The sequence below is a fragment of the Pogona vitticeps genome, chromosome 2, assembly GCF_051106095.1.
Source record: "Pogona vitticeps strain Pit_001003342236 chromosome 2, PviZW2.1, whole genome shotgun sequence".
NCBI classification, from domain to species: Eukaryota; Metazoa; Chordata; class Lepidosauria; order Squamata; family Agamidae; genus Pogona; species Pogona vitticeps.
This window is the reverse complement of record NC_135784.1, coordinates 222,985,608-222,998,791: the sequence shown is the minus strand read 5'-3', so window position 1 is coordinate 222,998,791 and position 13,184 is coordinate 222,985,608. Positions and strand designations below refer to the sequence as shown.

General features: G+C 42.6%; 1 protein-coding gene across 5 annotated transcripts in view; it reads right to left on the bottom strand.

Moving 5' to 3' along the window:
* PSIP1 (PC4 and SRSF1 interacting protein 1) overlaps positions 1-13,184 on the bottom strand; it is an 83,974-nt gene that overhangs the window by 57,826 nt on the left and 12,964 nt on the right. For all 5 annotated transcript variants that reach the window (XM_020797532.3, XM_072992090.2, XM_072992088.2 and 2 more), the window contains exons 6-7: positions 11,609-11,707; positions 2,979-3,041 (exon numbers count right to left, since the gene is read on the bottom strand). In XM_020797532.3, coding sequence (XP_020653191.1) covers positions 2,979-3,041; positions 11,609-11,707 — 162 coding nt within the window. The remainder of the gene's footprint in view (positions 1-2,978; positions 3,042-11,608; positions 11,708-13,184) is intronic.

Here is a 13,184-nt window from a genome sequence, read left to right as displayed (position 1 = left end):
TTAACAACCGGGAACCAGAAAACACTTTTTGCACCTTTTCCAATTTTATTAGCTCATTAGCTTCTTAATTAGCTTACAAAGTTTATTTATTTATTTATTTATTTTATATCCCACCTATCTGGTCGGTTAAGACCACTCTAGGTGGCTAGTTCTTCATACAAAAAAGGTAACAATGGTTTTTGGTTGGAAACCTTTGTAGAAATGGCTCACAATCTCCAGAAATTGTTTTCATGAAAGCCATTTTGTACTTCATGAGTGGATCTTGCATAGCAGCTTTTATACAAATTGCAGGTTTACTGTGGGGGAGGTTTGCTTCTTCCACATACTTTTTGATATTGTCAAAAACAGTCATAGCTCTGTCAAGGCACTTAACATTCTCCAACCACCTTAGTAGACCAAAACTTCAGAGGAAACAGTGTGCTTCCAGTCAAAAAGTGTATGATGTCCTCCTAGCTGGGAAATCTTTGAACAGATCATACATGTTGCACAAGACCGAATTCAAGTCCAATTTTACTGTTTGCAATCCTGTTTTAAAAGAGCCATGTACAAAACAAAGGGTACAAGTTCCAAAGTCAATCTATTCTTTTCCTTCTCCTTTACAGTCAAGGTTGGTTTTAATTTCTTCTTTTAGTTTTCTCAGAAAAAAGTGATTCACATTTGGCCCATCCATAGATACTTGTAATAATTTTGCTACTGATAAAGTAGACATGTCGTCTTGAAACTTCTGAAGAAGGTCTTCAGCAGTAGCAGTTTGAAGATAGGTTAGATACCTTGTGGAAACTTTATAACAGTAATCACCCCTAAAACGAACCACTATAAATCCATTTGTCCCTTTTGAACCACCTTATTCAAAGCTTCATCAAAACAGTTAACAAATGTTTGGCATTGTTTCAGCTGTTTCAGTAAAAAAACAGAAATGTGGTGCTAAGTCAAGAGCAACATGCATTGCTTTTGTTTTTCCAAGACTGTTGAGCTGTCTGAGAACATTTGCTTGAATAACTCACATATGTTGTTACAAGAGTTAAATAACATCTTCATCACCAGTTGCAAAGCTCACAGGCACTCTGCTGTCCTAACAGTCCTTGATTACATAGGCAGCCATACTAGTTTGTGTGGTGGGTAATTCTTTATCATTTTCATTGCTCTGATCATGTTTTCCAGTTTTTGCAGGGGCTGTCTCTTTACCCTCTCTGGTTTTACTATTTGAACTTGTACTTGGCTTTGAACCTAAACATATTGCGATGGACTGTTGACTTGATTTAATTTTTATGTTCTTCTGATGTAATGAGACTTGTGAATGAGACCCCACAGCTCATTCCCATATTACTTGGTTCAAAGGTTTTGTAGCATACTTTACAATAAAATAACCTTTGCATTTGTGTCCAGCAACTGGTGATAGCCATGGAACAAACTCAGGATGAAATCTGAAATCCAGCCACTGCATATTAAAAACTGTCTGCTTAGAAGCCACCTTCAAAATGTGGTTTCAGGTACAGCCGTACACAGAACTACCTGCCTGACGCCAACATGTTAGCAGATTTGTTTTCTGGCAAGTAGGAACTTTCCAAAGTTGGGGAAGTTTAATTTTCACTTTCTGGTTCCAGAAAATGTAATGAGCAGATCAACAGCAAGACAGGAGGTGGAGTTCAAATGCTTGCAAATCATTTCTGCAATCTAGAGAAGCAGAGAACCCTCATTCATTCGCAACCTTTCTAAATGGGAGAAGTCAGGGAAGAGGATGAGAGTGCTGGTACTCTGTAAACACCAGCAGGAACAAGGATTCACATTTGAAAAATTTATTTGCATGGCGCAGAGTAGAAAGTGCTAGCTGACTGAAATCCAACAGAAGCAAAACTCATTTGCAACTCTCTGCTCGGTTTAAGCAGGAGACAAAATGTCCATTCCATATCCAAGCATGATCCAAAAACATGCTTATCTTTACAGTGGTGCCTCGCTTAGTGACGTTAATCCATGCAGGAAAAAACATCCCTAAGGGATTTCGTCGCTAAGCGATTTAAAAAATCCCATAGAAACGCATTAAAACATGTTTAATGCGTTCCTATGGGCTTCAAAACTGACCTTATGCGAAGATCCTCCATAGGGGCGGCCATTTTTTGTGCCTCTAAAGCGAGGACACACGGCGAGCGGCCATTTTGTTTTTCCGGCGGCCAATTTGAAACCACCAATCAGCTGTTTAGAAAGGGTCGCTTTGCCATGATCGCTTCCCCGCGATCATCGCAAAGCGATTTTTACCCATAGGGGCCATTGCTAAGCGATCGCTCTGGCAATGGCCAAAACCCCATCGCTAAGCGATTTCATTGCTCAACGGAGCGATCGCTAAGCGAGGCACCACTGTATATGTAAGTTCAATGCAGTTCTAGCAGGTAGGGATGAAAACATTTAGATGTTTAAAATTTGTATCTTGCTAAATGTTTAAACTAGTCTTGCTTTGCAAATGCTACAGGCAGACTTTGGAAATCATGCAGGGACAGAATTCAACAAACACATTAAGCTGGTTGCTGGGGGTGGGGCTGGGAAAAGGCATCATTAAGTTTTACTTGCATTATGCTACTTCTCTATTCCAGTTGCCCCAAGAACATATCATGCCCTTGCAGCAGCAAGTAAAAAATCCACTGCCTGAATATATTTTAACCACAATTTCCCTGACCAATTCTCATTTCCCTGACTTTCCAGAAAGTGGCAACCCTGGAGCTATATGCACTTCAACATCCAAAAAGAAAATATTTAATTAGCAGCAATCTGCCACTGCCACTTCTCCCACTGTATAGGCAGATACTGGCTGTAATTTCTGAAAAAGAGTGTAAGATGGTCTTCACGGGCATTTTCTGAAATAATGTAATTTCTGCACTGTTAAGAACGGATACCTTTCCAGCAGCATTCTATATTTTTGAAATGCAGTTGATGATCCAATCAATGTTTACAAAAACATAAAACGCCACAAAAATATTAAATCTTACCTTTCTTTTCCTTCCCCTTCTAGCAGCTTTAGGGACAGGTATATCGATTGGTTTTATTATATCCTATGGATCGGAACATTATCCAAATTACTTTGAAATGAAGAGTTCACATTGATACCCTCCTCCAAATCTACATAACAATTTTATTATGGGCAGCATAATTTAATGTAAATTAAATTTAACTAAAATCTACAGAAAACTGGGTTATTAATTTAAATCAAATCACAGCCTTTCATCCTGTTAGGAGAGCTACATCACGGACATGGGAATCTACAACTGAAACAGAGACACATTTTAAAGCATACAGTTGTGTGCGGAAATAATTGGGCACTGACACAATTTCCATAATTCTGGCTGTGCATGCCACCAGAATGAATTTGAAAAGAGTAAGCGGAAGGAAAAACCACTTCTGAGTGGTAGCCCCAGAAAGTTCCTAGATGTGTCCAAAGCGGCGGCAAGAAAAAACTGAGGGATGCCCGTTACAGTTTTGTCTTCAGCAAGTGAAATGCATGCTTAATCAGGTTGAGATCAGGTGACTGATTCAGCCATTGCACAATATCCCACTTCTATCCCTTAAAAAAGTCCTGAGTTGCTCTTGTTTTGGGTCACTGTCCTTCTATAAAGTGAAATGCCATCTAATCAACTTTGCTGAATTTGGCTGAATCTAAGCAGACTATATATCTCTATACATTTCAGAATTCATCTGGCTTCTTCTGTCACATCAATAAACACTAGTGACCCAGTGTCACTGGAAGCCATGGGTGTCCATATCATCACACTGCCTCCATCATGTATTACATATGATGTGGTATGCTTTGGAGCATGAACTGTTCCAAGACTTCTCCATACTTTTTTCTTCCCATCATTCTGGTACAGGTTGATCTTAGTTTCATCTGTCCAAAAATACTGTTCCAGAACTGGGCTGGCTTTTAAAGATATTTTTTGGCAGAGGCTAATCTGGCCTTTCTATTCATGAGACTTATGAATTTTTGACCTTGTGATGTATTTCTCTTGCAAAGCCTTCTCTTTAAGGTAGACTTTAATAATGATACGCCTACCTTCTGGAGTGTTCTTCACTTGACTGGATGTTGTGAGGGGTTTTTTATTTACCATGGAAAGGATCCTACAATCATCCACCACTGCTATCTTCCATGGACGCCCCGGCCTTTTTGTCTTGCAGAGCTCACAACTGTGTTCTTCTTTTCTCACAATGTACCAAACTGTTGATTTGGCCACTCCTAATGTTCCTGCTATCTCTCTGATGGATTTCCTTTTTATTTTCTTTTTTCAGCCTAAGGGTGTCTCACTTGCACTGAGAGCTCCTTTGAACACATATTGTGAGTTCACAGCAAGAGTTTCCAAATGCAAAAGCCAAAACTGGAATCAACTCTAGACCATTTACCTGCTTAATTGATGATGAAATAATGAAGGAATAGCTCACACCTGTCCATGAAACGGCTTTTGAGTCAACTGTCCAATTATTTTGGTCCCTTGAAAAAGAGGGGACTACATATTAAAGAACTGTAATTTCTAAACCCTTTCTCCAATTTGGATGTGAATCCCCTCAACTTAAACCTGTGAGGCTTAAGTATTTGTTAGTTAACTGTAACTTGAATTTATTTTGCTAAACACCCGAAATAACAAAATTTGTGCCAGTGTCCAATTATTTCCAGACCTAACTGTACAATAAATCACCCTCTAACATGTCAGGGCATATATAATGCGTAACACTGGTTTATATAACATCTCTGACTATGGAGGACATTTCTGTGCTCCTTGGAAATATCTGAGTCACATCAAGTGCCAATTCCCCACCATACCCTTAACCACTCTGACATTACATCTGATAACTGTCAACCAAACTTAAAATAGAGAGGTTGCCTACCTGTAACCATAGTTCTTTGAGTGGTCCTCTGTGAATGCACACATATGGGTCTTTTCTGCGCCTGCGCTGACGTTCTCGGAAGATTCTAGAGCTGAAAGTAACAATTTAGTGGTGTGATTCCCCCAGAAGGCATATGCTGCTCCCACCCTCCATTCCCCTCAGTTCCTAGATTTTTTTCCATCAGGTGTTAAAAGAGTAGAAATTTAAGTAAACCGTGACAAAGAGAGGGGAGGATGGGTGGGTAGTGTGAATTCACAGAGGACCACTCGAAGAACTGTGGTTACAGGTAGGTAACCTCTCTTTCTTCTTCGTGGCCTCTGTGAATGCATACATATGGGTGACTAGCAAGCTTCACTTACCGGCAGGTGGGACATCACGGGAGGAAGGATGCCAACACAGCTCTGCCAAATGAAGCATCTTGTCTTGCTTTGACATCTAGCTGGTAGTGCTTGATGAAGGTCAATGGTGGGGACCATGTAGCAGCCCGACAGATGTATGAGATCTCGGTTCCACGTTGGAAGGCAACCAAAGTGGATAGGGCTCTTGTTGAATGAGCCTTAAGGTGTTCAGGAGGTTACTTTCCCAAAAGCTTATAGGCTAGAGAGATGGTGTAAACTATCCACCTAGAGATAAATTGAGATGATGCAGGGGCTCCCTTGTGGGGACCATGGAAGCAAATGAAGAATCTATTGGACTTCCTGTAGGACTTAGTCCTGTCTAAGTAAAAGGACAGGGACCTCCTGACATCCAAAGTATGGAGCATATGCTCTAGCGGAGACGATGAGGATTTAAAGAAGGATGGCAAGATAATGGGTTGGTTGATATGAAAATCAGAAACCACTTCAGGCAGAAAGGACACATCAAAGTACAATGTCACCTTGTCAGAGTGAAACTGGGTAAAGGGTGGATTGCATCCAAGAGTGGCAAGTTCACTAGCCCTTTTTGCTGACGTGATAGCTACAAGGAATGCTGTTTTACAGGTAAGTAACTGCAGGCTTGAAGAGGACATGGATTCAAATGGTGGATGCATTCAGGCGTTTAGCACTGTCTGGAGAGACCACTGTGGTATAATATGCTGATGTGGTGGGCGAATGTTGTTGAGTCCCTTGAGGAATTTCTTGACAGTACGATGTGAAAATAGTTTCGTAGAAGGGGAGTTGTCGGGTTGGTGGGCAAAAATGGCAGAAATGTATACCCTCAGAGTTGATAATGACAGGCCAACTTCGAAGAGATGGAGGAGGAAGGTAAGTAAGGTACAGTAGTGCCCCGCATAGCGACATTAATCCGTTCCAGGATTAACGTCGCTATCCGGAAACATTGCTATACGGAACGTAAAACCCCATAGGAACAAATTAAAGTCAGTTTAATGCATTCCTATGGGGGGGAAACTCACCGGTAAGTGAAGATTCCCCATCCGGCCACCATTTTCGCCGCCTTGGTAAGCGAGGGCAGGGCGAAAACGCTGCGGCTGGCCATTTTCTGCACCCGGCGGCCATTTTGGAACCGCCGATCAGCTGTTTTCTAAACATCGCAATGCGAAGATCGGTAAGCGAAACGCTTACTGATCATCACAATGCGATGTTTTGCCACCTAAAACATTGCAATGCGATCGCATAAAACGCGTCGCTATGCGGATTCGTCGTTAAATGGTGCACTCGTTAAGCGAGGCACCACTGTACTAAGTGAAACATATACAGCAGGTAAGTTCTTATTGTTGGTGTACTTGATGAATAATTTCTGTTTATTTTTTATAAGGAGAGAGTCGAAGGTTTACGTGCCCGTTGTAAGACTTCCATCACCTCTGGAATATCTTCCATGCTGTAAGATTGAGAGAGGTCAGGTTTGGATGGTGAATCATGCCTTGATTGAGAGTCAAAAGATCTGGGATTAGAGGAAGATGGACCTGGTCTGTGAACATCAATGTTAGGAGAGTGAACCAGGGCTGTTCGGGCCAACTCAGGGCTATGAAGATCGCATGAGCCTTGAACTGTCGAATCCAAATGATTGTATGCTGGATGAGTGGTATCGGTGGAAAGAGATAAAGGAACTCCTTGGACCAGTCCACCATGAATGCATCCCTGATGGAGTGGTTGTCTGACCCAGTTCTGGAGCAGAATATCATGCATTTGCGATTGAGTCATGTTGCAAAAAGATCGATTGATGGAGAGCCCCACCGATGGCACAGTTGATGGAATACGGTATCGTTCAGGGACCATTCCTGTGTTCCCGATGGTAGACGGCTGAGGTGGTCCGCGAGATAGTTGTCATCTGTCATAATATGGACTGCTATTGGAAATATTTGGTTTTGATAGCACCGCTCCCATAGGTTGACAGCAAGATATAGAAGGGAAAGGGAGTGAGTGCCTCCCTGCTTGTTGACATAAAAAAGTGCTGTCGTATTGTCTATTGCTAATTGGATGACCTGTCCCTTGATGAGTGGGAGAAAGGCATTGAAAGCACTTATGATCGCAAGGTGGTTTATGTGAAGAGTCTGTTCTTTCTTTGACCACAGGCCGTGAATTTTGTGATGCAGGCAATGGGCCATCCATCCAGAAGGGCTGGTATCGGTAGTGACCTGTATCGTGGGCTGAAGGGACGAAAAGGATCAACCGGTGTGCAGGTTTGGAAGATAGGTCCACCATGTAAGTTGGGTGGCTAGGTCATCCGTGACTAATAGCATCTTGGTGAGGGGGGGGTCTATCACAGGATCGAGCAGGGCTAGAAACCAGGATTGAAGTGGTCTCATCTTGAGTCTGGCATGAAGTATCAGCGATGTCATGGAGGCCATGAGGCCGAGAAGGCGCTGTGCATGATGTGCAGACACTGTTTGAAGAGGTCGGAATGAGGCAATTGACTTCTTTATTTTTGCGAATCTCTCGTGAGGGAGGAAAGCTTTTGCTTGCGTCGAATCTATCTCTGCTCGAATGAAGGTGGCTGTTTATTTTGGTTGGAGATGTGACTTTTCCAGGTTGATTTTGAGTCCTAGTTTCCTCAGTGTATGTACAGTGGTGTCTCTTGTGGCTCGTGGTATGATGTTGTGACTATCAGCCAGTCATCGATGCAAGGGAAGATGTTTATACCCTGCAGCCACAGAAAAGCTGCGACCAGTGCCAAGTTCTTGGTCCCGTAGAGAGTCCAAATGGGAGAGAACAGAATTGGTAGGCAGCGTTGTCGAAATAAAAACAGAGGTATTTTTGGTACGAAGGGTATATTGATACGTGCAAATAGGTATCCTGTAGGTCAATTATGACGAATCAAGTCATTCTGTGAAAGCAAATGGATAATGGTATCTAGGGTACGTGGTGGCGCTGTGGGCTAAACCGCAGAAGCCTGTGCTGCAGGGTCAGAAGATCCGGCAGTCGTAAGATCGAATCCACGCAACGGAATGAGCACCCGTCGCTTGTCCCAGCTCCCGCCAACCTAGCGGTTCGAAAGCATGCAAATGCGAGTAGATAAATAGGGACCACCTCGGTGGGAAGGTAAACAGCGTTCCGTGTCTAAATCACACTGGCCATGTGACCACGGAAAGATTGTCTTCAGACAAACGCTGGCTCTATGGCTTCAAGAGCGGGATGAGCGCCGCCCCCTAGAGTCAGACATGACTGGACAAAAATTGTCAAGGGGAACCTTTAAATTTACCTATCTAGGGTAAGCATTCAAAATTTACGGGGTCGAATGAAACTAAGTGCCTCAAGTCCAGAATGTGACAGAGTCCTTCATCTTTTTTGGAAACAGTAAAATATTTGGAATAGAATCCATTATGCCAATAGAATTGTGGTACAGGGACAGTAGTCCTGCTTGGAAATTAAAGTGGTGATTTCGCCCTGAAGGATGGGAAGAAAGGTGTGGGTTGGATGAGTCCCATAGGGGGTAGGGTACAGAATTCGATTTTGTAGCCATGGACAATGATAGCAAGGACCCATTGGCCGTTAGTAATATTTTGCCAGTAACTTAAGTATGGTGCCAATCTGGTCTGAAAAGAGGGTTGTAGGTCTCTAAGGCTAGAGAGACACTGAAAAGAGTATTCAGAATTGCTTACCCTTCCTTTGATTCTTGGGAAGGGATTGCCGTTGATGAGTTGCATTGCGGGGGCGAAAGGAAGGCAGAAGTGGCTGTGGGGTCGGGAGAGACTGTTCTGACTGCTGAGGTCGAAACTGCTTGTATGGATGATATCGCTTGTATTGATATTGAAAATAGGACCGGGAGTATGATTGATTGGGACGGTACTGAGATCTTTGGAAGGTCAAAAACTGCTGATTGGAGTAAGATTTTGCCGTTTTGCGCATCTTATGAAAATTCTCAAGGGTTTCATCAGTTTTATTGTTGAATAAGCCAGTCCCATTGAGGGGTAGATCTTCAACCCATGATTTGGTGTTGTCTGATACTGTGGACGATCTGATCCAGGCATGACATCGTATTGAGATGGAGACCAATGTTTTAGAAGCAGCTTCTGCTGCATGACGTGCAGCAATTCTTTGGTGTTTAGCCAGAGTAATGGCTTCGGAATGGGCATTAATACGGTCAGTCTTTATCGCTTCGGGTGCTGTTTCAAGAAGGGGAAGTACCTTGTTCTAGAGATAGCGTTGACACGTGCCCATAGTGGCTTGGTAATTGATGTTCCTCAGTTACGAAAGATTGTAGGGAATAAATCCTTCTACCTAGGTTATCTTCCTCCATTCTTTATTCATAAGGGTGACTTTAGATTTATTGTAGTCCCTTGATTGACTAGATTTCATTATTATGGAATTTCGTAAAGGATGTTTATTTAAGAATTCGATGTCATCACCATGAGATTTATAGAGGTTTTCGGTTCTGCGTGAAATCTGCATCATTGAAGGAGGTTTATCCCATGCCTTTTTAATGAGTTGTAAGACAGATTTGTTGAAAGAAAGGCTGACTGGTGAAGACCTTTCCTGAATGATGTCATCGAAAACAGGATCTTTTTGAGCGATAAAGGTTCCTCAATGTTAAGATGAAGCGCCTTAGCCATTCTCGATATAAATTGAGAATATGAGGAAAAATCTGAAGGAGAAGGAGGTTGGTTATCCTTGGTCTCATCAGGAGTGGGGAGATCAGGAGTGGCGAGTAGAAATAGATTGTCTTCAGAGGGAGATGATGAATAAGGTGACATTGGTGACGGTTTGTGATGTCGAGTATCATAGGGTTGCTGCTCCCGAGTGGTCGTTTCCATGACATCGATGGGAATATGTAGTGAGTGATCATGCCTGCTCCATGACGTCCCTAATTTGTGCTTGGATGATGCCGAAGGGACTGGCGCATGCTTCTTGGTTCGACCTCGATTTAGCGGGGAAGGAGGTTGAGATGGTCCAGAAACAAGATGAGCTCGTTTGTTCTGTTCGGTATGATATCACTCGAAATGTGATTGCCAGACAGAAGGGTCGAAAAACTGGTATGGCATTATTAGGAAGGGGCAAAAGTCCCCATATGGTGTCATAGATCTCTGTGGGGTGACATGCTTCCTTTTCTCTGTTTGTTTTCTGGGAGACGGAGGGGGAGTTTCGAGGTCGGAAACAGAGACTTCAACTGCCCACCCTCATGTAGGGTTGGAATGGGCCGAGGCCAGGCTGGACGGGTGCGCAGTCAAGAAATGGCCAATACTCGGTTTTAAGATTGAGGTCATGGCAGAGACTATTATTTGTTGGACGTCTTCCTGATCAGAGACAGAGTCATGAGCGCCCCTCGAGGATTCCTCCAAAATGGGAGAGGGTAGAGATGGCTGAGGTGACTCAAGGCGGGAGGGCTTATCCACTTTCAGAGTTTTTGCTGTGGATTTCTTCTTTGAAGGAGGATCAGTTTAATGGAGGATTTAGTAGACAATTTTGGCTTAGAAATTTTCTTTTTCTGTGCTTTATCCTTAGGTGGGACGGAGGCTGTGGTTTAAGGGGCAGTTTGAGCTGCGGGAATTCTTTTGCCCAATGAAACAGGGGATCTTACCAGTTCCCTGGAGGGGAAAGAAGGATTCATCGCGGTTTGCCAAAGGTGACATCTAAGCCTCTGTAGGCGTTGTTTGAGTGCTGGCTGAGTGAGATTTTTGTAGGCAGCGCAAGAGTGAGTGGGGTGAGATTCACCCAGACAGAAAAGACACTGATCGTGTCAGAGAGAGAGAGAGATCTTATTGAAACAAGAAGTGCACCACTTGAAAGGAAACTGGTAGGCCATAAGAGAGGGAAGGGTGGGGAATCAAAAAGGCAGGAAAAAGTGACAAATGGAGTAAAAGAGAAATGATAGCTCAAACTGATTAAGAATAAAGAAGATAAAGAAAATAGTAGCCCTGATAAGGGCTGTTTGAGTAATTAGCTTTAAAAAGGCCAAAGAGAAGCTCAGTCTTCCAAAGGAGAACCGTACAGCTCAGCAGAAAAAAAAAGAACTGAGGGGAATGGAGGGTGGAAGGAGCATATGCCTTGTGGGTAAATCACACCACTAAATTGTTACTTTCAGCTCTAGAATCTTCTGAGAACGTCAGCGCAGATGCAGAAAAGACCCATATGTGTGCATTCACAGAGGCCACGAAGAAGAAGAATCTGTTATCTGTACTTTAAGAATTCCGATTAAACCCATAATCAGTAAGGTAACAATTTGTTTTGATTCAAATCAACTATATTCATATATAATGTCACAGAAAAATAGTACTGGGGAGAGCAAACTGTGTGAAAAATATGTATTTTTACGAACTATGTAAACTTGAGTTAGATAAAAAGAAAAACATATTTTCACTTCTACATACTTCATTGCTAGGTTTTTCTGAAGCATCATCTTTTGATGTCTCCATTTCTTTTTCTTCTGTTCCACCTTCAGTGGCTATACTATCTTGTTTAACTGGTCCCTGGAAAATGAGATACCAATGTCATTTGTTTTCATTTACATCCATGATATATCTGTACAATGCTGGCATTAATGTTTCTGAATTTTTTGAAACAGTAAACTTGGTCAACTGCAAAATGTATTTAAAAAAATACAAAACCTTTTTAATCCAGAATTGGAACAAGATAGGTAGTCACAGATAAAAGACCAGACTAGGGAAGCTACAAAATGGCCTTCCCCCTGAACATTCTTATCAGAAGAAAGCCCATGTCCTAGCTCCCCTAGTTTTTTTCCTGATTGTTATCAAATGGGAGTTTGATAACAACTTTGCATTGAGTGAGTGTTTAACTCAGTGTTATTTTCCTCTGTGAAGGACTGTCACTTTGTGGTTTACTATACATTGTCCCAAAGTGCCATTTGAATCCTAAATACCGTATATGTACTTTAGGTACTGAAGGCAGCTTAGTTACCCTCAGCTACTAGCACATTCAAGTATCATAAAAATTCTATAATTTAACAAAGTATCTGCTAACTTAGGAAAACACAGTCAGTGGAGGGCTCAAAATAATAGTCTGCTCCAGGGAAGTGCATTGCTTCCTGCTATATTTAACATCTACACCAATGATCAACTTCAAGGCACAAGAAATGTTATTTATGCGGACAATCTCAAACTTGCTGATCAGTTGGACAGCTTTCAGATGACAGAACGTTTTCTAACTGTTTTAGAAAAGCTTGTCTCATATTATGATAGAAACTAATTCACATTCAAACCTACTGAGCTGAAATAAGTCCCATCTGAGAAACAAACAGGCATCTTAGAAATGTCAGGTCACTTGAAAGACCATTCAACTTAATCATTATTTTGCCACCAAATACCTTGGTGTTACTTTGGACTGTATGCTGACTAGAGATGGGCGTGAATTTCGTAGTGCCTCTTTGTACAAAGGGAGCCACATGGCATCACAGGTGCTATGCATTCCCTCCTCCCATCTGGCTCGATCCCTCACAATCTATAGATCGCCGCTGCTGGGGTCCTCCTTCTCCAGTGGTGCTCATCTAGGAGGGAGCTTGGGCTGCCTTTTCTCGCCTCCTTTGGCAGCCAACCATTCCAACTAGGAAGCAGGATGGAGATTCTCCCTGCGCAGCCACTGCATGGTTGGGCTGCTGGAGGAGGCAGGAAAGGGCAGCTCCAGCTCCTGCCAGGACTGGAGCATTGCTGGAGAAAGCATGGAAGCATGCAACTGATTGTGGGTGGACAAGCTGCCTGGGGGATGGTGGAGGGGGGGAGAGAAAGTGTGGCACCTCTGGTGCCAAGCAGTGCCTTTCTTATGAAAGGCCATGATGAAATTCATGTCCATCTCTAATGCTACAGGAAACACTGCTAAAATATAAAGCAAAAGGTCTCCAGAAGGAATAATTTTCTTAAATTACTCTGCATGGTTTACTTAGAAATCACTTAACAGTCTACAGAGTGGAGCTGGCAGAACCAAAATGAAACA